The following is a 27,369-nucleotide window of genomic DNA, read 5'->3' on the forward strand; positions in this document are numbered from 1 at the left end:
TAAACAATATATTCGATATTACCGTTTGTCGATGCATATTCGTCAATACGAAGAGCCAATCGTGTAAAAGATAAAATATTTGTTTGGAGTCTATTGCCAAATGAGTATCCTATAAAAATGTCTGGATTCACATTGGCAGACCATTGCATTAAAGAATGTCCATAAATGTTTAAAGCATAGGTTTCAGTCCCGCTTGATACCAACACTAGTTGAAAACTTGCTTCCTGAAAAACATAATATTCGTAAAACGTTCTTATACAGTAGATTCTTTTTCCCGATTGCTCTCACTTATTTTAATACAACAAAAGGAAAGCAACAAACAAGAAAGCAACACATGTACTTCTGAGTTCTAAGAAAATAGTTTGATATAATTAATATGTAGACAAACCTTGTTTTGATCAAATACTCGTTGCCCAGGTTGTGCTTTCGACCAAGTAACAAAAAGAATTGAACTCGTTTGAAAAGAAAATTGATCCAGTCCATTTACACGTTCAACAAGACGCTCTATGTCTTTGACAGTGTCCGATGCTATGTCTGAAGAGCCATTAAGTATATCATACGCTCTATAATAAATCCCAGCATCGGACCTTGTGAATTCTTTGATGTCTCCGTAATAAGTTGCAAGTAAGGACTGGCCTTTTATTCCATCTGAGGCGTGAACCGATGGCCTTGTGTACTTCCTCCCGAAACTTACTAAACCGTTAGAACATACCTGAATGGAGGTATATAACTATCTCAATTATTTCCGTATTGATTTTTAGAATGACGCTCGTATTTAGAATCAATACATACACATTTATAACAAACATACATTTTGAGAGATAAACCTAAAACTACATACTATTTGCATTTATTGTAAATATTAATTACTGTTAATAAGATTGTAACCGTGTATTAAAAAGCTGAAAAGGAACAAAACGACTGGCGGGTCCTAAAAGATTCAAACGTGCGAGACTAATAAGTCCAACAGATCCCTTCAGAGAAAGCATGCTCGACTCTGACTGGATCCACTGGTCTTTATATACAGTACATTCTCAATTCACACGGAGCCCGGGCTTTGCAAAATTGCATATTACCAAACAAGTACATCAACGTACTATGGACGAACTTCCGTCTATAACGGAATGTTATACTATGAACGCATATCCGCTACAGCGGACCGTTACAAGATTTATAGCGATCAACTATTATCTCATAAGGTAGAAATACCGTGTTTTCGTCACCTTTCGTTCAAATTAAACACAGAATCCTTCATAAAAACATTGTTTCCGATATTTGTTTATCCTTTTCGGTAAATTAAAACAATTGTATTAATTGTGGTACATTTTACCTGGGAGTATGAGTGCATCGATTTTGAACAAGAATAGTTACCTGGTTTAGCCATAACAAAGATAAATTAAACGTCACTTACATATACTTCCTTGTAAATATCCCCAAATATAGGTATTCCTAGAGGAAAATCAACTGCATTACTGCAAACATCATCTCTGTTCTCCAGTTTCGTGTCGCCTTCTATTTCACCAAACTTAGACATGTACACTGTTAATTGAAAATAAATATAATTATGGGAACTCAATAAGTATTTTAATCCACAGGATTTACATTAGCAACCTGAACCATTAAGAAAATACAACTTTAAAAAGTTGTTGCACTTGGTAGGATCGAGTTTGTAATTCTGGCTGAAGATGTTATTGGGTAAAAGGGACATATATTTTCCATTGCTGTAAATGCATGTGTTAAATCAATAACACTTATTATTGATAAAGATCTTTATTGTGTTTCAATCTTATTTTGTGTTAGATCGTACTTGTGTCGCATCTGTCGATTGCACTGTCATAGAGTTTTGTACATAAACACACACCGCCTGTGCATTTTGCGCCAGAAGAAAGACACTCATCGTCTTTATTACACGCAGAGCCAAGGTCCACTGACAAAAAACAACAACAACACAATCGTTAATATTTAATAATACATGTTATGCCATCAAATATTGTAATTTCAAATGTATTCGCTTAACCATATACTATAAATGGTTAGCACATTTCATGTAACACCACACTTCAATATACTACTTTTCTCTGTAAAAGCAATACATATTTAGTTTTCTGATTAAGATATAAATTCAACAAGAGATGTTTGTCAAACATAACACCCCCCCCCCCCCTGAGCGCCATGTTGTCAGGATTATATGGACAGTTGAATGAAATATGCATGGACCGAAATGACAGGTGATTTGTCACTGACAGTGGATGCCTTTGAGGCAGTTTTAAGATTATAACCATTCAAAGTGTGAGGATAGAGTGTGTTATGACTATGACCTTTAACCTCAAAATCCATAAGAGTCATTTGGTGGTCACCAAAAATCTAAATGTCAAGTTTGAGGGCCATGGGTGCAGGCATTGACAAGTTTTTACACAGACAAGTTTTTTTCGTTCAAGGTCACTGTGACCTTGATCTTTGACCCGATGACTCCTAAAACCATAAGGGGCTATCTACAGGTCAGACGCAACTCCAAGTCAAGTTTGAGGACCATGGGTGCAGACATTGTCGAGTTATCAGTGGAAACAATTTCGCATTCAAGGTCACTGTGAACTTGACCTATGACCCAATGACTCCTAAGATCAATAAGGGTCACCTACTGGTCAGGCCAAACTTCCATGTCAAGTTTGATGATCATAGGTTCAGGCATTGTTGAGATATCACTGCGAGAAGATTTGTTAACTTTTTTGTGTTAAAGGTTACTGTGACCTTAACCTTGGCCTGGTGACCCCGAAAGTCAAGAGGGGTCATCTACTGGTCAGGCCCAACCTTCAAGTGAAGTTTGAGGGCCATGGGTGCAGGCAGTGTTGAGTTATCACTCGCACATCCTTTTACCATTCAAGGTCACTGTGACCTTGACCTTTGGCCCAATGACCCCCCAAAAACAATAGGGGTCATCTTCTGGTCAGGTCCAACCTCCAAGTCAGGTATGAGGGCCATGGGTGTAGGCATTGTCGAGTTATCACTCGGACAACCTTTTACCATTCAAGGTCACTGTGAACTAAACCTTTCTTCGAAGGGGGGCATAATTATACGTGAACAGTTTCTGATATTGTATAAGTGCGATTTTATTTACCCTTTTCCTTGCATTCTGGCAAAGAGCCATTCCAAGAACCGTCTGTTTGGCAAATCGATACACTATTTCCAAGTAAGTAGTAGTTGTTGTCGCAGTTAAAATATGCCGTTGAGCCATATTGATTTGAATTTGAATAACTGACTGATCCATTCGTTGGAGCGGGCAATAGTGGACAATCTGAAAATCGACAATGGCTGTAAAAACAAGCACTGTGCTACTATTTATTTTCAAAAAAATATTTAAAAATGAACAGAAAGAAATTGTAAAACAAGAATGAACAAATATGAAAACATCGTATATACAATAGTTTACAAAATGTTAACACATTGAAGTATTGCGCCCAATTTACGGTGACAGAATCATACTTCAATAATAGAGTATGTCCAGAAAGAAAAGAATATTGACTCTGTCTCCTTTGTACATACTTACTCTTAAGCGCCTTTTCCTCATACATGCTTGTATATAAGAACAAAACTGCAGCTAATATAAATGTGTATACTTGCATTTAAAAGCAAGCAATAGAGTACAATCAGGCGGATATTCCATGTGCGCACTGTGTGCGTCCGTATACGTTTTAACCGAACTAGGTCTATTTCATGTGTGCACATTCGCATGCATTCCGTGTCCGCTTAATTCGTGATGTAAGCGTTAAAGCGGACGCGTATTCATTAGTGGACATTGTTTGGCTTGCAAAATATACCCCCCCCCCCACACACACAAAAACCCAATTTTACGAACTATTGATATAAACTAATGCCGAAACACGTTTTTATTGTTATCAGCATGTGTACAAAGGAACGTTTAAATATATACATGTTTCTAAAGTTCATCATTTCTCTTTAAAGAAATAAACGATTTTGATAACACCTATTGAATAATTGAAATTGAAGGTATTGATGTCAAGCACACGACTATTTACTGAATGAGGCGGATCTGTGATCTAGTGGTAATTGGCAATTGCAGGTTAGTATTCCGGCCTCACCACTTAACATACTAATCGTCTTCCAAGGGGGACGTTCTACTATACAGATAATAAGTTATGCTTATGATATGTAGTTTATCAGCAAGAACTTTATAGAAATCAACCTACATTTTCAGCCAATTGAATTGCAAACAGGCAATCAGTACGTACAGTATTAGGCATTATATTTAAGTCCGCCTACTGTCTCTCATTCAAAACACAATGCCTGGGTCTGATATTGCATGAACAATTTCTGAAATTGCATAAATACGAATTTATTTACCTATTTTCTTGCATTCTGGCAAAGAGCCATTCCAAAAACCGTCTGTTTGGCAAATCGATACACTATTTCCAAGTAAGTAGTAGTTGTTGTCGCAGTTAAAATATGCTGTTGAGCCAATTTGATTTGAATTTGAATAACTGACTGATCCATTCGTTGGAGCGGACAATAGTGGACATTCTGAAAATCGAAATTTAATGTCAAATAAACTCTATTCTACTAGTTTTATTTTCAAAATGATATTTAAGAATGAATAAAAGAATATGTGAAACAATAATGCACAAAAATCAAATACTCGTGTTTACACTATTGTTGTTTTATATCTGTAACATATGGAACTTATTTCGCTCATCAATATACAGTGACTGTCTCAAAAGTCAATAATAGATTATGTCTAAAAATATTAACTCTGCTGGGTGTCTCCTTTATACATGTGTCGTTTTATGAATACACTGCATTATAAAGTGAAGTGCCTTTGCCTTTTGCATGCTTATATATAAGAACACAACTGCAGCTATACTATATGTGTAGGCTTGCATTTAAAAGCAATCAAGAAGGCACTCCAATATGGCTAAAGAGCACCAGATAAGATCCGTCTTCGATCTGTTGACATTTATATTGTTAATGATCAGGATATGTAATAAGCAGATAAGAAGTTAATTACATCTCATATCTGTTTTCATTTTGAATAATTCGGTTTGTTTTAAAATGAATCAAAGGCGGCTTAACTTTACTCATTTTGTAAATAATACACATACGGACAAAGTTGTCGGTTCATTCATTTACTTATTTAAAATGGTTTAGTTGACATAGATGGGCGAAAGAGAGATTCGAACCTTTAACACTAAGATTCCGTTGAAGTCGGAAGAAAATAACATTCTTTATCTAAACCTCAAATCATCATAAGGAGTGTGCATTTAGTTTAGGATTTTCAAAAGATTGTGTGGTACTAAATAGTTGGAATCAATCAATTTTGTTAAATACGCATTTCAAATATCTTATGCCTCATCAGCAGTATACATACCTTCCCAAAGATAAACGTGAATATCACATGGTCTTTCAAACCCAGTTTGAGTGTTTCCGACTGATAAATTCTTCCAGATTGGGATCACCGTCCTGAAGTGAATATGGTAGACTCATTAACATGAAGCAATCTTGATTATGCATTTCGAACACATACATTCAAGTCATCTCAAGACAATGTTCATTCAAACATACGTATAACAATATAATACTTTAAACTTAAAGTTATTTAAATGTAGCATGAATTGGTTTTATTATAGAGCTTATTTCTGTAATTTTTATATATATATTATCATTGTTCATATCTTAACAATAATGATCATTTCTCAAAACAACTATGTTTTGAAACGGTAAAACAGTGGTAAGGTTTTTCTAATAATACAATGGAAACAACAAGGACAGGCCCAGTAGTCGAACATCGTAACCATGACACCGCTGAGGGTCACAAGGTTATGGCAAAACATAAATTAAACGAGAGATCCAAAACTCTTAACACAACATTAGATATGAACACATAAATATCAATAAATTATAAATAGGAAAATATATCAAGTTATAAACTTGAAGTCATTTAAAGTGTTGCCGTGGAGGATTTAAACTTGTCGCGAAAACGGCTGGGCTCTACCTTTACCTCACAATGTTAGCTTTTTGAGCGCAGTGTTTTGTTAAAACCTTCGTTATACGGTATGCGCTATATGCCAGTCGGGAAGTCCCGATTCAACTACTTTGGTTTGATGAAATGCTCTCATAATCGTAACGAATGCGGTTAGCAATACGTACTTCAATTATACATAACATAGTCAATGTCCTGTGGATGCATGTTCTTAATTAACAACTTATATATATTTGTTTGAAATATTAAAAAACGAGGGCAAGCCCATTTAAGATTATTGGCGTGTCCTTGTATTTCCTCCGTATTATGACTCAGATGTTCTTACTTGGTATCCCAATCTGATATTATGTACATATCCTTGTATAGTGCAATGCCAAAAGTATGCATACTACCAAGAGTAGCAACCCCTGTTACATTCGTTCCATCTAAGTTTGCTGAACCTATGTAGTCATATCCTGCATCTACCCAGTATAGACGACCAACTAAAACATAAGTTCGAGTTAAACAGCATGAAATTAAGCTTTTTAATATGATTGGTTAACAGTATGGCATAGGTGAGAACACAAACCTCTAAAATATATCCTGGTATGTTTGATGTAAATATATTATGTTTTCTACTTTTGGGGATTCAAGTAAAATTATCCATGCTTCTCAAAGGAACTGAAACTGATTTTAAAAATGTTAACCTTATTTTGGCAGTTGTAAATAGCTCTCCTCTATATGTTGTAGCCTTGTAATGTTTATCAAGCTCACCTTGGAAGTCAATTGCCAGGCCATTTGGGAAATACAAATGCTTTTCGGTAAATAAAGTTTCCCTTTCTGTTCCTTCGTATGTGGCTCTCTCAATGGTTCTCAGTCCCCAGTCAGTCCAGTAAATCATCCTGAAGTTTTGTTTAAATAAACAACAATTAAATTTCAATTCGTCCAATCTTCTTTTTGTCGACCGTATAATAAAAAATTACCCCAACAACTATTGGCAAACGGTTTTTGACGACATTGTTGAGGACAGTATCTTATTGCGTGCATTTTTTTTCTCGAGGCGTACAGTAGGGCTTGAGCTGTAGACTTTTCCCTGATTTTTCAACCCCACATTTGCTAGGAGTAGTCGTATCTAATGTTTTCTGATATTGGTGATTTATTTTATAAATATCAGTTCACGCAGAATGCAATTAAAAAAACCCTCATCGGCAACTGTACCTTTCCGTTGTATCCAACACAATGGTACGAGGCTCAGACATATTTGTTGAGATGACATCTTCATAATCGTCGTAGTCATTCATGTTAAGTTTTCTAATGATATCATTTCCGGTATCGGTATAGAACAGCAATCGTGCGTGGCTGTCAATTGCAAGGCCATCCACGGTTGCTAAAATGTATAAAGAAACTGGTTAAGCATAACAGAATTAAGCTGAGCAAAATATGTTGGTATAAATTTAGTCATGTTTTTTAAAGAGTTGAAGGATTTTAATTATGATAAGGATAATCACGATAAAATGAAAGTGTAGTTTAAACAGGTCATTGGTCAAATAAAACAATATATTGTAATGTATTACGCTCTAATACGGATTCTCGGGAATTCTGAATCTGCTGAATATTTTTGTCTTATAATGTTTTTTAAAAATAGCAATCGCAGCAAAATAGAGAACGGAGCATTAGTAAACAAGTGTTAATGCACGACATTTTTCTATGATTTCCTTACCTGTTTCATTGTTGATTATTTCAATACGAACGTCTTCCCCGTCTATGGTGGAGCTGAGAATACGTTTGGTGGTTACATCGGAAAAGTAAACTCTTTTTTTCACAACGTCGAAATCAATTGCAATCATGTTGCTGACGTCGTCGGATAGGTTGTGGAAGACATGATTACCAAGGTCGCCGTTCACGAGATTGATCACATCAAAGCCATGTATGTCAGCAACAAGAAGAAAGTCTGTTTGGGGCAGATCTACAAATGAAGATTAAAGATTTAAATGAATGATGGTTACTGTTGATACATTCTGGGGTAGGAATCCTGTAGAATTATAAAGTGCATGCAAAGTACGTACATTTACAGCAATGATATGATCATCACTGTTGCAGTCTCATAGCAACGGTGCACATGGTATCTAATATTTGGGAAACATTTTGTCATAGCAACTCAATATTATTTGGTCGCCATGTTTAGCCGCTTTTGCCGTCTTGCTTTTGCATGATAATCCAAATCCCAATCTTAATGTTACAAACAAAAGAGCATATGATGTGCATACTGCATACATATTACTCGTTTTGTGAAGATGCGTTTTAATCAGTTGTACTCATATAAAGTACTGCTAAATTTGCATAACCTGTTAACAATATATTTGCAGAAATTAAATGCGCTTAACATACAAGGTATTTGTTTCAAAATAAGACATCAATATATTACAACAATTGCAATCTTACACTGAATCAAACATATTTCTTTTTTATTTTATGCTTTAAATTCAAAAATACTTTCAAATAATTGAAATTCAATTGCTAAATCACGCCATATTTAAGCCAAAAACGTCGTACAGGAGTTGTAGGCATTTACTTATATTCCCTGTTCTGTGTTTGTTCACGTTTGTTTGGCTTTTAGAGAAAGGGGTTAAAATAAGAGGAATAGTGAAATTGTATTTCGTTAAACCCACTGAGTCAAGCGATATATAAGCCAGGATATAATCCACCGTAAGGTTTTAATTAACAACCGAAAAGCATTAAGTTAAACGTTCATATATATTGTAATTAAGTGCAATTGCATATGTTAATAATAATTCACATTACCTGCCTTTGCACAAGAAAGCGAAATTATAATTAATAGATAAATCCGCATTTTTCTCGAAGACCTTTCTTAAACAACTAGAGAAATGACGGAAATGAATTGATATGAAAGTATTTATTTTATATTGCATATATACGGGCTTTTGAAAATAACAGGTCATTATGTATTTGTTTGACAAGGAAGAAAAATAGCAAGCAATCAATGCAATCTATCTACAAGGACGAATGTTGCACAACGAAATTAGGTCAGTTATACTCAGTTAAAGTTCACATGTATTGGCACAAATAGTTTTTGTAGTATTTAAGTTGTATTCAATTTTGCCCCATATATTAGAATTCTTAATCTATAAAACACACAGACACGCTGTGTTTTTAAAACTTATATAGTTACAAAGAAAAAAATAAATATCACACATACACGTTATATTTAAATTTCGTACCTTTAGCCCCCCACCAATCCCCCCACTACCATTGCTTTATTAGAATACTCTTAGTGCAGTGAATGCAATAATTTTAGATTTCGAAGCGTTTCAAAAAAATAGCATGCACTGCCATTTAAATGTTACCAGTTATAAAGTAAGAAATGAATAAAGTAAAAAAAAACAATATCTGTTGCAAAGAAGATATTTTATTTTCAGTCAAACTACCATTAAAACGATATTTTGAGGCTGTAACGGATAGTATATTATCAAAGCGATCTAATAGATAAAATTATCAGTTTGTACATTGGTCGTCAGGGTTTATTTCCTTCTTTGTTGAATAAGGTCGGGGTTTATTTCCTTCTTTGTTGAATAAGGTCAGCATAAGTAGCACATGCTGTTTTGAAAAAAACAATTTGTTTACAAGATCTTTGCACGAAAACATTTTGACGATAGTATGCTGACTTAATACGGTGGTAAAATAAAATGTTTGCTAGACAGGAAAATAAACACATATGTTTTATTTACACTCATTTAAGGTTGGGAGCACTAAATTTATGCAGTATGTTAAGGTAAAGTCAAGGTAAAAATACATGCTTTTTGTAAATATAAATAATATTCTATGTGCGCACCGTCTGCGTTCACAACCGAACTAGTTCTATTTCATGTGTCCACATACGCATGCAAACCGTGTCCGCTTATTCCATGCAGTAAGTGTTTTAACCGGACGCGGACTCATTAGTGGACAATGTGTTGGCTTGCAAAATATAAAAAAAAACCCGCATAAGCCCAACTTTGCGAACTATTGATAACCTAAAATACAGGAGAACGTTGCTATTGTACAAAAAAACAACGTTCAAACATAAACATGTTTTTAAACTTCAACATTTTTTTACACGAAAATAAAACATTTTGATAACGCCTATCGAATGATTGAAATTGAATGTAAAACACACGACTATTTACTGAAAGTGGCGGCTCTGTGAACAAGTGGCACGTGGCAATTACAGGTTAGTATTTCGGCCTCACCAGTAAATGTAATGACCGTCTTCAAAGAGGGACGTTCTTTTATACAGATAATAAGTTATGCTTATGTTATGTAGTTTATCAGCAAGAACGTAATAAAACCCAACCAACATTTTCAGCCAATGGAATTGCAAATAGGCAACCATTAAATACAGTATTAGGCTTTATCATTAAGTCCGCCTACTGCCTCTCATTCAAAACACAATCCCTGGGTCTGGGATTGCATGAAAAACTTCTGAAATGGTATGAATACGATTTTATTTACCTATTTTCTTGCATTCTGGTAAAGGGCCACTCCAAGAACCGTCTGTTTGGCAAATCAATACCCTTTTTCCAAGTAAATAGAAGTTGTTGTCGCAGTTAAAATATGCCGTTGAGCCATATTGAATCGAATTGGAATAATTGACTGATCCATTCGTTGGAGCGGGCAAAAGTGGACATTCTGAAAAGCGACAATTGATGTTAAAACAAACACTGTTTTACTATTTTTTTTCAAAATAATTTTTAAGAATGAATATAAAGAAATTGTGAAACAATAATGCACACATATCAAATAATCGTGTATACAATATTGTTGTTTTTATATCTTAAACAAATGGAACTTATTCCGCTCATTAATATATAGTGACTGACTTAAAAGTCAATAATAGATAATGTCTTAAATATTAACTCTGTCTGAGTGTATCTCCTTTTATAACTGCAGCTACAATATATGTGTAGACTTGCATTTTAAAGCATGCAATAGGGCAATTCAATATGGCTATAGAGCACGGAGTAAAATCCGACCCCGATATGTTGACATTTATATTGTAAATGATCTGGATGTGTAATAAGCAGATAAGAAGTTATTTACAACTCATAGTCTGTTTTAATTTTAAATTAATCGTATTTAAAATGAAACAAAGGCGGCACCAACTTTACACATTTTGTAAATAATACACATATTTACATAAGTGTAGTTTCAATGACTTATTAAAAACAATTTAATTGACATAGATGAGCGGAACGGCGATTCGAAACTAAAACACTAAGATTCCGTTGAATTTATTTAAAGTCGAGAGAAAATGCCTGATAAAGGGTGTGTATTTAGGTTAGGATTTTCAAAAGATTGTGTGGTACTTAATACTAGATTTACGAAAAATCATTTCAAATATGTATTGCTTTATAAGCAACATACATACCTTGATAAACGTGAATATCACATGGTCTTTCAAACCCAGCCTGAATGTTTCCGACTGATAAATTTTTCCAGATTGGGAACACCGTCCTAAAGTGCATTTGTTAAACTCATTAAGCAGTCTTGATTTTGCATTATTTAAAGTGATGCCGTGCATTGTTTAAGCTTTACGCGAAAAAGGCAGGGCTCTTTTTACCTAACAACATAAGCTTTTTCAGAGCAGGGTTTTGTTGAAATCTTCGCTTTGGGTTATACGCTATATGCCAGATGGGAATTCCCAATTTAATTACTCAACTACTTTGGATCGAGAAAATGCTTTCATAATCAAAATGAACGCGTTGAGCAATACATACGTCAATAAGACATGACATATTACACATTTAAAGGCCTGTAGATGCATGCCCTTTATTTACAACTTATAAATGTTTTGAAAATACTAAATTTAACCGAGGGCAGGCCCCATTAAGACATTGGCATGTCCTCCTAAGTATTATGATGCAAATGCCCTTACCTAGTATCCACATCTGATATAATGTACATATCCTTGTATAGTGCCATGCCAAAAGTATGCATATAACGAAGCGAAGCAACCTCTGTTACATTCGTTCCATCTAAGTTTGCGGAAACTATGTGGTTATATCCTGCATCCACCCAGTATAGACGTCTTTCTACAAAATATGTTCGAGTTGAGCAACATAAGTTAAAGCTGATTAATGTGAGTAGTTGACAGTATGGCATATGTTAGAACATGAAAACCCATAAATATGATATGGTATGTAAGATGTTAATATATTATGTATGCTACTTTTCGAAATCCAAGTATAGTTATCCATGTTTCTCAAAGAACCGAAAACTGATTTTAATATTTTAATCTTATTTTGACCTTGTTTTAAGTTCTCCCCTATATGTTGCAGCCTTTTTTTTATCAAGCTCACCTTGGAAGTCTATGGCCAGACCATTTGGTAAAAACAAATGTGATTCGGTTAATAAGATTTCCCTCTCTGTTCCTTCATATGTGGCTCTCTCAATGGTTATCTCTCCCCAGTCAGTCCAGTAAATCATCCTGAATTGTTTTTTTAATCAAACAGCAATTAAATCTTAATTAGTCCATTTGAAATCTTCTTTTTGAAGACCGTTCAATAATAACAAAAAACCCAACAGCATTGGCAAACGGTTTTTAACGACATTGTTGTGGACAGTATCGTAATGTGTGCATTTGTTTTCTCCAAGTGAACAGTAATACTTTGGTACTAGACTATTCGCTGTAGGTCTTGTCGTTCTTACTTGATATATTCTTTAAATACCAGTTCCTCGAAGAATACTATTAAAAAACAACTCATCGGCGACTGTACCTTTCCGTTATATCCAAAACAATGGTTCGAGGGTCAGACATTTTTGTTGAGATGACATCTTCATAATCGTCGTAGTCAATCATGTTTAGTTTTCTAATGATGTCGTTTCCAGTATCAGTATAAAACAACAATTGTGCGTGGCTGTCAATTGCAAGGCCATCAACAGTAGCTAAAACGTATAAAGAAACAGGCCACAGTATAACAGGATTAAGCTTAGCAAACTATTTTGGTTTCGGTATAAATTGAGTCATGTTTTCCTTTTAAAGAGTTGAAGGATTTGAAACGGAAATTATGATAAGGATATTTACGATAAAAAATAAAAGTGTAGTTTAAACAGGGTATTGGTCAAATGAAACAATATTCTGTAATGCATTACACTTAAGATTTTTCGAGAATTCTGAGACTGCTGAATATATTTGTCTAATAATGTTTTTTTAAATAACAATTGCAGCCAAATATAGAACGGAACTTAAGTAAACAAGTGTTTACGACATAATTCTATGCTTTTCCTGACCTATTTCATTGTTGATTATTTCAACACGTACGTCTTCCCCGTCTATGGTGGAGCTGAGAATACGTTTGGTGGTTACATCGGAAAAATAAACTCTTTTTTTCACAACGTCAAAATCAATTGCAATGATGTTGCTGACGTCGCCGGAAAGATTGTGGAAGACATGGTCACCAAGGTCGCCGTTCACGAGATTGATCACACTAAAGCCGTGTATGTCAGCAACAAGAAGAAAGTCTGTTTGAGGCAAATCTACAAATGCATTAAAGATTTGAATGAATGATGGTTACTATTAATACATTCTGGAGTAGGAATCCTGTAAAATCATCAAGTGCATGCGAAGTACGGAAATGTACAGTAATGATAAAAAGCAGCACTGTTACAGTCTTCTAGCAAATATGCACGTGAAATTTAAGTGTTAAGAATCATTTTGTAATAGCAACTGTATAGTATTTGTACGTCATGTTAAACCCCTTTTTGCAAACTTTTACTTGCTATGAAGATTATAAGTATCTGCCATGGCCGAGAGTGTAAGATGGGTTCATCTCAACCCGAGCGTAGGATGTCTGGGGGAAACGAGGTTTATAAAAAGGAGTTCCATACGGGTACTTGTTTTATATTTGCCCGTGGGCAAGATAAGAATTTCCAGCATGGTCATTTTTTTTGATCTACTTATCTGAGGTAGGAGAAAAGTTTTGATCAGTTGAACTCTTAAAAGGTATTACTAAAATTGCATAACCTGTTACCAATATATTTCGCCAATTGCAATCTTACACTGAATCAAACACATTTCATGTTTATTTCATGCTTTAAATTCATTAATACATAAATTTGATTGTTAGATCACGCCATGTTTTAGCCAAAATTCGTCATTTAGGATATGACGTTATTAATTTATATTCCCTGCTCTGTGTTGCTTTACCTTTGTTTTGCTTTTAGAGAAACGGTTTTAAATAAGAGAAACTATGAAATTATATTTCGTCAAACCCACTGAGTCAAACGGTATTTAATCCAGGATTTAATCCACCGTAAGGTTTCAATTAATCACCGAAAATAATTAACGTTTCAAATATACCGTAATGAAGTGCTGTTGCACGGTGGTATAATAATTCGCATTACCTGCCTTTGCACAAGAAAGCGAAATTATAATTAATAGATAAATCCGCATTTTGCTCGAAGACCTTTCTTAGACTACTAGATACATGACGGAAATGAATTGATATGAAAGTATTTATATTTTATCTTGCATATTTACGGGCGTTTAAGAATGACAGGTCAGCATGTGTTTGTTTTACAAGGTGGCATATAACTGCCTTAAGATAACCTGATTACATCAGTTTAAATTTGTGACTTTCATGTTTTATCTTTCCTTAAACATATTTTGTACCTGTAAATATAGTTTTCAGTAAGTCTTGTTCATGTGTTTTCTTGATGCATGTTTGGTTGGGCACTCTACACCCCACACTCATGTTTGTTTTATATGAATACATTTTATGAAAAAGGAAAAATTAAGATAACCTGATGGCGATCGAGAATTGCTTCGTGTTAACCATTTAATTTACGCGATATTTATCTAGCTATCTAGTTTATATTCGCGATTTTTTCCACTTAGTTATAAAGAATTGGAGATTCAGGCGCTAACAGATCTTCTAGATATGATTTGCGAATTCCGCGTATTGAGTAACATACTAACTGGTTAGCTGGATAAGATTCGTGTTACCACTTAGCTATAAATGCATTCCAGATTCAGGCGCTTACAGGATTTCTAGATATGATTTAAGAAATCCACGTTATAAGTAACACACTAACTGGTTAACTAGATAAGATTCGTGTTACTACTTACTTAGTGAAATTCGCAAATCATAAGGAGATAATCAGTTGTATAAATATATTTAAAGATAACTTGTTACACAAATCAGGGAAACCAGTTATTATGTTATCTATTAAATGGATTTTTTTTATCAAACCTGTTAGTGTTGTATAGCTAAATACGGTAACAGGTGGCAGTTCTGGTCGCTTTTAAACCTGTTTTTAGTCTTATGGTCGTTATCTTACCAAAAAAGTAATAAGATTCGTGTTACAAGTTATTTATTAATATATTTATACAACTGGTTATCTACTTATGATGTGCGAATGACTCTAGTAAGTGATAATACGAGTTTTATCTAGTTAACCAGTTGGTATGTTACTTATGAAGTGGAATTTGCGGACCACAACCTGTTAGCGCCTAAATCTGAAATGCATTTATAATATAAATATAATATGCATTTTTTATTAATATACCTTCCTAATGTGTAGGTAAAGTAAAAAGTAAGTCAACGATTTGAAATATATATTGATAAACGATAATGGCATACTCGTCTAATTACGGAAAAAATAAATGTTGAATATAACAACGGTCCGTATACAAACATTGATTCGTGCCAGTACAGAAGGTCGGCACCAAGGAAAACATACCACATACTTTTAACGTTTGAAATTGAAAACGTATTTATATTCATAATTTCTATTCAGCGACAGTCATAAAACCTTAACTTACGTGTACAGTTATTGCCCTCCCCGGACTGCCCTGCCTTACATGAACAGTAATAAGAGCCTTCCGTGTTTATGCAAAAGTGTAAACATCCGTGATCTTTCAGAAATGTGCACTCGTTAATGTCTGAAAGAATATATTCATAATTGATCTTAATAAAAACCTTGCCTGTGGACACTGTTTTGTATTTGTGGAGTAACTAATTACTTCCCACAATAATGCTATTGAAACAAGAGGGACACACCAAGTACACGTGATAACATCTAACAATAATTCTATTTATCGGCACAATGAGACACATACAACCTCACAATACAACAACGACATATTTCATACACATTTAATATGTTCTATAACTAATATCAATTAATTTACAGTCTCAAATATACCGATATTGCTGATTTCATATTTTAAAGCATTCTCTCACCCTCCCTTCCCCTCTCTCTCTCTCCCTCCATCTCTCTCTCTCTCTCTCACACACACTTTCTCTCTCTCTCTCTCTCTCTCTCTCTCTCTCTCTCTCTCTCTCTCTCTCTTGCTCAAGCACTATCTCCCCATCTCTCTCTCAAAATCTGTGATCTATTAAACACTGAATATATTTAAGGGATACGACACTAACGTGCACGCCTGTAATAGGCACATGATGGCATTAAACCGGATTTATCAGTTACCTTCACAAACACCGTCAACTTCGTAATACCCCGTCTGACACTGGCACACATATGATCCAGGCTTGTTTACACACATCGTGTTTGGTTTGTCCAAACAGAATGTAGATTCATATGTACACTCATTTACATCGGATGTACAGTTTTCACCCATCCAACCCTAAGTGTGTTACAGTATAAATAGCTACATGTTATATTTCATTTCATATAAAGTATTTTAGAAGTACGGTATTAACTATCGTTTATACTTTAATATATGCACTTTTGAGACGTCCATGGTATTCATATCAAATTGCGAAATTATAAAAACCGTAATGGAAACTATTTCAATGTGTAAAATTTAACCTAATATAACATACCGCTGAACAGATGCAGGCACCATCATCATTGTTACAGGATATGGCATTACTTTTATTACAGTTGTCACACGCAGACGTGCAATCCACACCAAATTGAAACACTTCACAAGCTACAAAGAAATATCATTTCACATTGTCAATAAAACGCAGACATGCCTCATACGGTAAACACATTTTACAAAACCGTCCACAGCTGGACAGCGTCATTATTATACAGTCGGTAAAGGCTGTCAGGTTACACATACCCTTGCATGTCTGTCCGGCCTTTGCAAACCCCCTGTCACAATCACAAGTGTATGAACCATTCGTATTTACGCAGTAGGAATTGGCTGGGCACGAAACCACCTTACATTCATTTATATCCACCGAGCATTGGTCGCCCTTCCAACCTCGCATACATGTACAGGTTCCACTTAATCTGTCACACAATTCTGTGTTTTCGGGAATGCATTTGCATTGTTCTGCACAATTCAGTCCATACGTACCGGCTTTGCAATCTAAAAGATAATAAATTGTACATATTGGAGCAAGTTCTGTGTATGAATTTATTCCAATACAAAATTTAAGGACGAGCCAACAAAATAAACTATTTAAACAAACATGATGGTCATTGCAAATTAGTTATTTTTTTAACATGTAGTAAAGACACAACAAGTTCAATGATACCTGAGCAACTTATACCGTCGTTTTCAAGAAAGAAACCTTCCCCGCATTTGCAGGTAAAGGAGCCATTTGTATTCTCGCATTCTTGGTCACATGGGTTTCTGTCGCATTCGTCGATATCTAATTTTCAACAGATTGGGAAAATGTCATTTTTACAAAAAAATCAAAGACGACAATTATCAAACCTCATTTTTGCTTATAGGACATCCTACAACATACCTTTACAAACATTGTTTCTGTTTTCCTCAAAACCTTTTCTGCATAGACACTTAGCAACTCCCTTGAACATCATGCATGTTGCGTTAAAGTTCTCACATTCGGTGATACTAAACTGGTGACACTCAGGGGATGCTAAAAGCAATAGTTAAAACGAGTATGCATTTTTTTGAAAAACAACAGCAACAACAAACAAGTATTTAAATTACATGTAAACGTTTTATATTATAGAATTGCTAAACAACTGTCTGGCATCGATAAAAGATAAACTTCAAAGTCAACTAGAATTAAATATTAACGATATAATTACGAATGCCTCATTATATTAAAGTAGATAAATCTGCGAGGAATAAAACAATCTTAGGTGTGCTCATGTTTTCTTAATATGCCGTTCAAGGAGGTATGTACATTATACTACTATTTTAAGTACTAGACTTGACAATGTGTTTTTCATTGTATTATTGGAATAATTGCGAAATGTATGGTGGGATGTGAACAGAGTGTGTATGTAATATTTGTCCTAAACATACACCAGTGTACGAAGTCAGCTGCGTAGCTGGACTACCACTAATCCAGAAAGACATGACATGTTTGGATAAAACGGTGTTTATTCTTATATTTAGCACCATTTTAGGACAACAACAATTGTTAAGCTTACGCAAACATTTCCGTCTGTCCGACAAATCGAGTTGAAAGCCAAACTTGCAGGTACACCTGTAGCTACCGATGGTGTTTATACAGTTATGGTCGCATTGTGACACAGCCGCACACTCATTTACATCTGAAGTAATTTGAGAGTAACGAGGAAAAGGAGCATGTATTGACACTTTAGTAAAACACAACAACTGTATGTCTCATTGCAAAAGGTCAAAGTTTAGAAAACCTAAAAAAGTTTGGCATACCCACACATGATGATTTGTCAGGTTTAAATCCCTCACTGCACTCACAAATGTAGCTTCCTGGTGTATTTCGACACATCTGTTCACATACAGGTTTGCTGCTATCAGCACATTCGTCAATGTCTGCATACGAATAAGTACCAATGAATAGAATACAACGTTTATTAGCCGAACTTCTATAAACTTATAAAGATTTAATAAAAACTCAATTCACAGGTAATTTCTGATAATCTTCAATTCACGTTTGTTTACAAATACATGTCTCTGGCTCCCCCAAATATTAATACCGCTATTCTTATATCCCAAACTGGAGAGAACGCAAAAGGAAACGAAACATTTTAATTGTGTTTTATTGTATCACACTGAAAGAATTTTATATACCTAAGCATACACCAGATGTATTCAAATATCCAGGCGAACATCTGCATTCAAAGCTTCCAGGTGTATTTACACATGTAATGTTTTCATCCGGACATACAGGCAGAGATTGTTCGCATTCATTAAATTCATGGTCACAGTCTTCTCCGAACCAACCATTCACACATATACATCCTGTAAAAGTTAATTTTGTAGAATCAAAACTTAATAGTAATATTATAACAAACGTTATATGTTTACAATATCCTCACGATGATTTCTTTAAAAATCGGTTTGTGCTTTTATCTGACCATGGTAATGTCTTTCATCAACTTAAGCTTATTTAATTATATATATTTGTTAACATTTAAATGTTTACCTTTGACTGGATCACATTTTCCATGAATACATTGACACTGGTTTGCGCAATTAGCTCCGTAATGGTACTCATCGCATGCTTAATAAAAAACGTTATTCTTATTAGCCTTTAGATTAGAAAATGCAATCGTCCAATAATATGTTTTAAACTTTCATTACAGTATATAACGTTGAACATGCTACTCTTATCTCGTTAATTCAGCTGACATGCGTTGTATGGTATCGACTTATTTATATATATCGTGATCGAAATTATGTTTCATATTTTAGCAAACACTTACCTGAGCATGTTCTTAGGTCATTTTCTAGCTTCATACCCTCAGGACATTTACACTGATATGATCCTTTTGTATTGTAACAGACCGAAGATTTGCTGCAGTCGTTTAAATCAAGGTCATAACATTCATCAATATCTAAAGTTAAAACAGATCTATGTATTATGACTCCATGCGGAGAAAGTTATTCACTTCTGTGACTGACATCACAAAGGAATGAAATAATTTTGTAACGAAAATATAATAAATATATGTATATTACAATGCAATGATATAGCTAATCAATTGCTAGTAACGACATGTTCAAAACAAAGATCTAACGCAATATCTTGACAAGCTAGGTAACAAGTTAGATCAAAACGTTGTGCCTGTTCTTTAAATGAAAACTAGTTTGATGTCAAAGTGCAGACAACAACAACAAAACATGAGCATTACAAAAAAACAAAACCCAAAGAATGCAGTTTTTCAAACTACTTTCTGCTTTCATTAGATCTTTGTTCATCATCCCAAACTATAACTTTATCACTCTAAACGGATATTCCCTGAAAAATCTTTCTCCTACCGTTGCAACTCTCTCCATCATTTGCAAGCACAAACCCGGCTCTACACTGACACTTCGCTTCTTCTGTGCTTCTATCAATGACGCAGAAGTGCTGGCATTTGTGATGGCTGATTTGCCTGCATGGGTTTTCAACTGAAAACAATGCCAACTATGTTCATTTATTTCAAATGGGAATTCAACACAAGCATACGGTCCGCAAAGTGTCAAAAATGGATTTGAACTGGAACACAAGACTGCATGTTTAATTAATTATTGGTAATCGCAACGGTCATGGTCTTTCAATTCAAAACTATTTCTAAAAGTGAAAGAAAACGCCAAAAAATTCACGTTACAAACTTTCTTCGCAGTTGGTACGATCGTCCAAAAGTTTATAGCCGAAATTGCAAAAGCATTGATAAAAACCATGCGTGTTAGCGCAGATATGAGCACAGTCACCTTGCACGTTTGTACATTCATCTATATCTGAAAATAAATGCATAAGAAAGAAAAATATAAAATGCAAACAAAGTAAACAGTCAACATTGCATAGCCAAATATCAACCTATTTAGTCAAACACATATTTACCTTGGCACGAATTTCTTCCCTGTTGCGTAAAGCCAGCCGGACAAGAACAAGTAAAACCGCCGAAAGTATTGGTACATGTTTGTTCACAGTCGTTTTTCAAAGGATTGGAACATTCATCAATGTCTGCAATGGTAACCAAAACGCTATTAATATATTCAGTGACTCATTTGGAAATCTGCTTAAGTAATATGCGTGACGCTGTTATTTCAAATCCATTGACACAGTTTCGTGCAAAGATTACTTTAAAAGTATGCATTCTGCAGATGTGCATGTTTTAAGAATGATGGTTCCTCAGAAAAAAAGAGACTATGTTTCGGGATACGAAACAAAATGAATCACTGTATATTGCTGACTCAGCAAACTATTAAGTGATTTACAATACAATTATTTAAAATAACTATCATCCAAAGGCAGTCGTTTACAACAATTATTGAAGATGGTAACGGATAACAGCGGGTGAGGATTATTGGTATTACCCACGGGCGATAACATATCTTACCTTTGGCGCCTTGTTGAGGAAGCTCAAAAGGAAAGAAAAAAGTCATGAACAATTATTACCTATGCATATTCCATTCGTTAACTTCAGTCCGACCGGACATTCACACCTATAAGAGCCAATCGTATTAAAGCATATTTTTCTTGTATCGTTGCAAATTGTTGGATTCAGAAAACACTCGTCGATATCCTCTGAACAAGCATCACCTTGATAACCCTCATTGCAAATGCACCCTTTTACTCTGTCACATCTGTATGTTCCTTCACCCGAACAACGACACATTTTGGAACAATTGTTTCCCCATGTTCCGTATGCGCATTCTTAAAAATATAAAATAAAAACAAACAAACCAACAACAACAAAACATTGGTGTAAGGATATGATCCACTAAAAGGTCAAAACCAAAAAATATGTACCTATCTTTCTAGAACGTTACCTTGACAAGTTCTGTCAGCAAGAAGTGTATATCCAGGATGACACGAGCATTCGTATCCACCATTATTATTACGACAAATCTGGGTACAGACTCCTTGTTTACATTCGTCTATGTCTAATTGGTGTCAGAAATATACAGATTGTTAGGTTTAGTATCAAGTGAATTATGGATAGCGAAACGCACCAAAACATCTACTATTTGTGGCACGTATGACATCGTAGCTCTTATAAATAAATCTTTAACATTATTGAAGCTGGACTCTAAGAATAGATGCAAATTATAGTCATTTATCTCATTTAGTAAATCTTGAAACATTACGAACAATTAAAACATGTTATAAAATATAAATGCATTTCTTAAATGTAACTTACCTTCGCAGGTCTGTGCTGAATTATTGAAATCAAATCCTTTATCACAAAGACAATCTGGGTTACCATATTTGTTTGAATAACACACAGACCGGGCCGGACAAGACGACATCTCACATTCTTGAACAGCGTCTGTAATGAGTCAGTAAACACGTACACTATAAATTTATTGTACGAAATACAGAAGAAACAAAGTAATGTAAACAGCAATAAAGCATGTTAAATATTGCCAATAAGACGTACCAGCAATACAACTGTCAATGGTATCGTTGTACGTAAAGCCATGGAAACAAGAGCAGTTGTAACCACCGTCCGTGTTCATGCACTGCTGTGGACAGATATCTAGACCTTCGTCACACTCGTTAATGTCTGTTTGAAAAAAAAATAAACATGTATGGACATGAAATTTCTGAAATGAATTAAAACAATTGTGTCTATTTTCAATCGTTGACATTCATTTTTGTCATGAGAGTGCTTATGCATTTATTCTTTCCAATCAATCACATCTTCATTTCGATGCTAAGTGTTTTTTTATGTAATTTACATGAGCTTTTCAAAACATTCAAGTCACCTGTACAAGCAGTTTGATCGGATACGTCAACGCGGTAGCCAATGGTACAACTGCAAACAAATCTTCCTTCTACGTTGTTGCACGCGTCCTGACATGAGCTTTCCTCGCTGCATTCGTCAATATCTAAAAGGACAACAACATACGATTAAACAGTCCTAACCTTTTGTTCAGTATTTTATTACAACCAGTGTGTATATATATTTACCCATGTATGGACTTGTAAAATGGTAACTTGTTCATTTCATATGTATTTGTTTGCGTTTAAAAGTTCTAGAAAAATAATCTTGGTCAACCGAAATATTTTTAAATGTTAAGTCTACGTGGTTTATTTTACACTACTATGCAAACTACGGGGACACATCCAGTAGCCCAAACAAATATCGATAATCCTAGTCAAAGGCACAAGGTCAAAACAAATTGGGTTCTTGTAACTTGTATAAGTGTACAGGATCAACCTGGTATTACACGAAAGGCAAGTTTGAGCAATGAACAGTAATACAATGAAAATGGTAGAATGAACTATGTGAAGCGCACAATTGTATCTTACTACTATAATGAAGTACTTATTAATTATAGCCAACAAATAAACTAACCAACACATTTGTCATTCTCTTCGCTAAATCCATCGGGGCATGGACCACACATATATGACGTGTTTAGTGCTATTTGTTCCGAAACGTTTAAACAGATACTCTCCTGACCTCGTAGGCAAAGATCTTCACTGCATCCATCCTTCACATGCTCACAATCGGCACCTATATCAGAATACACAAAATATTTATAAGAATCATTGCAAAAATTGTTGTTACAAAAATGACCATATCTGCATGCATACCAACAGAACAAGAATAGTACTTATATGTGTTACTATTCTTTAAATGTTACTTATCTAAAGATATTAACATGTTATCTACGTGACTATAATAATCGTACGCTGCACGCCAGGTAAACAAACACCAATGACAATTTGTCGTAAATACTGTTATGTTTAAACTGATTGAATATAAAATGTATAGGCTACATGCCACATGGTGAAAATTCACCCGTGAGGGAATTTACTACGCCTATAGTTTCTGAAAAATGCTATTTTTAATGAATCTTATACCCAGTTCTGCCACTTAAGGCGTTAAGGCGTTTAGAATGTATAGTACAACACATTTTTATATTTTAAGCATTTAACGTTAATCATCATTAATTAATGAATTTCGTTTGAAGTGTGAATCAAATACTTGTAACAATAATAAATACCCAGCAAAAGATCTAACAAGATGAGAAAATAAGACTCTTTGCTAATATATGATATTGCCAATGTAAAACCTGTAAACGGGTCTTTATAGACAATAGTTAGATCTTTTCCGCAAAAGAATCTTCCTTCTAATAATAAACGCGCAATTTGAGATAACATAAATCAGGATAAGATATTTCATGCTAAGTTTTACTTGATATTACCTTTTTAATGGATAATTTATTTACTTCATTGTCAGATTGGAATATGACATATTTTATTACAGCAACCATACTCGATAGGTAACGGACGTTACAATATGCTACAGTGTAAATGATTTCTATTATCATTTGTTTGTGTCTTTAAAAATCGTACTTCACGAAATTCACCCTGTGGGAGGAGGGTATTTGTGGCCCACAGTCTAATAATGTACGTACCTTCGTGCTGATCATCGCAAATGCATTGAGCGTACTTAAATGTGCTTGTCGCTCTCTCGTCGAACCTCGTTTCTTCAATACATTCGCCATGACCATGGCATTTTGTGCATAGGAGTATCGTGACAGTTAAACCCTTCGTTTTGTTTGTTTCGACGTTTGTGGCTATAATTCTAATTTCGTGAATAATTTTGATTAGCTAAAGATAAAATGTTCATTATCATTTACCTTCTTTAAATGCACGCTTACGTTAACGTTGAAGAGGTTATGCAGATGACTGAACTTGTTGAATACTAGTAGCTGTAAATATAACATTAGCTTTACCTCAAAATTAACGGGTCAGGCGCATCTATGATAAGAACGACGTCTCTTATTCTTCCAGTCGTCGGCAATGAAGCATAAACTGAGTCGGGAATATCTTCAAATTGAACTATAACTGACGGGTCTTCGCTTACCTCCACCGTACATGTAACAGGTGTACCAAGAGTCACAAATATTAGTCCACAACAACCGTTCAGTTCTGGTGTCACTTTTTCTACAAGAAAAAGAAGACTTAAGTTTACCACATTTTAAGTAATGTTTCAAGGCGGTTCCAAACAATCCTTGATAAACACACCTAGCGTATTAATATTTTAAAAGAAAGTATAAGAATTACTTATTTAAACGATATTATGCCAATAAATTGAGAGACAAATGTTGGATGAAATACCTTGAAATAATTATGATGACGTTCAAACGTTTACATTATTGATTTATTCGGGATTGTTGGGATAAGAGTGAGGTTGTGCACACAAACTGGTTTAAAACCCCAGTAAATTTTCATTTTACTGACCGTTCCAATGCGGTACCTAACAATCCTTGATAAACATACCTAGTTTTTTTATATATAGTATGTATGCAATGTGCTGTTTGTGGAGTTTTGTGCTGTTCTTCCATGTTTCTTCTATGTGATGTTTGGCGTTTACCCAGTGCCATTAAACCAGCTTTATGTTTAAACGATTTGCCACTGAGCTTGTTTCTGTAGTTTTTTCACATAAAGGGTGAAACCTCAGTTTTAATTTATTCCTGACCAATGCATTCATAGCGAACCTAAAGTTGTCATAAATGACCTAAGCAATTGTTTCAAAAGTAAGAAGCAGCCGGTTCTTACAAAGTAATTGTCAAGTTATTTTTTTGCTGAACGGAAAAGCAAACAATAATGATTGGTATTAGCGAGTATCTGACAACACTTGTTCTATTTGTCATCATCGTAATAAATGATAAATAAGGCAGAAGGTTACCAATTTCTGTTTTGTGTTCCTGTTGATCCTTGTCGAAAGCTAAAGTCTGTTTTGCTATCCATTCATCCGTAAATACAAAGTCATATACACATGGCACATTTTCATGCCCTCCGCATATACTTACAGCTTGTGCTTTAAGTGTTTCATTATGAAATTCATCCAAAAAGGATGGAATATAGATGGCATTGTGGAAATCAGAATGTTTTTTTCCAAGTCTGTACACAAAAGCAGAAGAGCTCCCGTCGATTTCCCCTACACTCACAAACATTAAATAAAGTTGTAAACAAGAAGTTCATTTTTGTCTCCTTAGCCTATTCACTTTAGTAGGAAACAGAAGTCACAAGTACATCGCAAGGAATAAAACTAATTGCATTTTAGACAAGTTTAGTAAATATAACAAATTAATGTAAACTTCATTGCAAATCCCTAGAGCAAGAATTAAAACAAAGGTACTGCCTAACAAATACTAAATGAGGGATACACGAAGGGGAAAGACAAAAGAAACACTAATCAACATCAATTATATACGAACTAATAGGATACACAGTGACATGACTTACACAGACTGGAATACGAAAATATTTCTCGTTCACTTGCGTTAAAAGGAAAACCCGTTCCGTTTGGATAAACAAAGTCATTGTATGGATCCTCGTCATAATTTCCAAGCAAACCGAGCGGCTTACCTTTCAATACTTTTGAAACCATCACGTTTATTGACAGTAATTTAGCAGCGACTGTGATATTCATATATATACCTTGAATTTAAATATATGATTTAATGTGAGTAGAATTGCTTCATGGTAAACAATATTATTATTTTTGGAAACTCAATTGATGTGTTTCATGAAATCCTCACAAAGACTGCGATGTTGAAACTACACAGCATATTCAATTAAACAATTAGAGGAAGAAGTACATGTCCATAAATTAAAACAGGAAATAACATATCTGTTGAAAACATACAGAGACAAATAAGTACAGGGGTTAACATACCAATCCGCGAGAAAAGAACAGTTACAGATGAGTTCGCTTTTTGAATTATAATATGTCCACCTATATAGGTGAAGTTGTTCGGTTGTTGTTTATACTTTTTAGTTAAGTCTTCTTTGTTGCCATAAATTGAAACACCTACAATAAGAAAGGAAATGTAACAGTGCACACAGTTGCACAGTATTAGTAATAACGACAGAGGAAGGTTTTGTTCGCGGCGTCATCGTATGTCAATACTTCTTAACAGAACTAAATGTTCAAATACATTTTTTCTGTTTAAAGCAATCCTTTGTAAAGGTTAAAGTAATTTGTAGAAAAAAGAACCTTTGACCATAAATTAACATGTTAAGTTTGGGAATAAATCAATTGACATTTCGTAAACGCGTATAGATGATATGCGTTCAAAATCAATACAATGAACTGTACATCTTATGCACATTTTCAATGAAAAAATACTTTACTGATTTTTAAGTTTTATAAATAGAAACACACCATCTCTTTCATCGTTTAGTTCGACATGAACGCTTGCGTTTGTCTCCTTTTCGAATGCAGCAAATGCAGTGAAAACAGTTGCTGAGGAAAGTTTTCCATCTGCTTTGACAGGTCGTGCTGTTCTCCCTTGCATATCGAAGGTTATATTCTCTGTCCTCAGGCGAAAAAGAGTAAATTCTCCAAGCCCATTGAATGTAAAATTAAAGTTGTCCAACGTTCTAATGTGAGGATCGCCCCAACACATCCCTGTGTTGAAATTGAGTGCGTAAGATTACATTAAATTATGCCGTCAACTTAAATAATATGTGAATGAAAACAATAAACGTAAATTTTAAACTCACACAACACCA

General features: G+C 34.6%; 2 protein-coding genes and 1 long non-coding RNA gene across 3 annotated transcripts in view; all 3 read right to left on the bottom strand.

Moving 5' to 3' along the window:
• The window catches only part of LOC128215112 (uncharacterized), a 34,487-nt gene extending 20,062 nt beyond the window's left edge, over positions 1 to 14,425 (bottom strand). Inside the window, exons 1-18 of the mRNA XM_052921834.1 lie at positions 14,372 to 14,425; positions 13,259 to 13,504; positions 12,745 to 12,913; positions 12,328 to 12,455; positions 11,904 to 12,060; positions 11,397 to 11,482; positions 10,481 to 10,657; positions 7,692 to 7,937; positions 7,190 to 7,358; positions 6,746 to 6,873; positions 6,318 to 6,474; positions 5,381 to 5,472; positions 4,360 to 4,536; positions 3,116 to 3,292; positions 1,808 to 1,927; positions 1,412 to 1,539; positions 389 to 712; positions 23 to 224 (exon numbers count right to left, since the gene is read on the bottom strand). Coding sequence (XP_052777794.1) covers positions 23 to 224; positions 389 to 712; positions 1,412 to 1,539; positions 1,808 to 1,927; positions 3,116 to 3,292; positions 4,360 to 4,536; positions 5,381 to 5,472; positions 6,318 to 6,474; positions 6,746 to 6,873; positions 7,190 to 7,358; positions 7,692 to 7,937; positions 10,481 to 10,657; positions 11,397 to 11,482; positions 11,904 to 12,060; positions 12,328 to 12,455; positions 12,745 to 12,913; positions 13,259 to 13,504; positions 14,372 to 14,420 — 2,932 coding nt within the window. The 5' untranslated portion in view covers positions 14,421 to 14,425. The remainder of the gene's footprint in view (positions 1 to 22; positions 225 to 388; positions 713 to 1,411; positions 1,540 to 1,807; positions 1,928 to 3,115; positions 3,293 to 4,359; positions 4,537 to 5,380; positions 5,473 to 6,317; positions 6,475 to 6,745; positions 6,874 to 7,189; positions 7,359 to 7,691; positions 7,938 to 10,480; positions 10,658 to 11,396; positions 11,483 to 11,903; positions 12,061 to 12,327; positions 12,456 to 12,744; positions 12,914 to 13,258; positions 13,505 to 14,371) is intronic.
• Positions 14,426 to 18,394: 3,969 nt separating this feature from the next.
• On the bottom strand, positions 18,395 to 19,083 carry LOC128213697 (uncharacterized). The gene is made up of 3 exons (XR_008257783.1): positions 18,972 to 19,083; positions 18,594 to 18,713; positions 18,395 to 18,472 (listed from the first exon to the last, which is right to left on the bottom strand). It is a non-coding gene; the product is annotated as an uncharacterized LOC128213697 (long non-coding RNA).
• Positions 19,084 to 21,639: 2,556 nt separating this feature from the next.
• LOC128215113 (mucin-like protein) lies at positions 21,640 to 23,243 on the bottom strand. Its single transcript, XM_052921835.1, has 5 exons — positions 23,192 to 23,243; positions 22,599 to 22,721; positions 22,271 to 22,396; positions 22,031 to 22,159; positions 21,640 to 21,773 (listed from the first exon to the last, which is right to left on the bottom strand). The coding sequence occupies exons 1-5, from the start codon at positions 23,241 to 23,243 to the stop codon at positions 21,640 to 21,642; spliced, it is 564 nt and encodes a 187-aa protein (XP_052777795.1).
• Between the last annotated feature and the right edge of the window lie 4,126 nt (positions 23,244 to 27,369).

The sequence above is a fragment of the Mya arenaria genome, chromosome 13 (genome assembly GCF_026914265.1).
Source record: "Mya arenaria isolate MELC-2E11 chromosome 13, ASM2691426v1".
NCBI classification, from domain to species: domain Eukaryota; kingdom Metazoa; phylum Mollusca; class Bivalvia; order Myida; family Myidae; genus Mya; species Mya arenaria.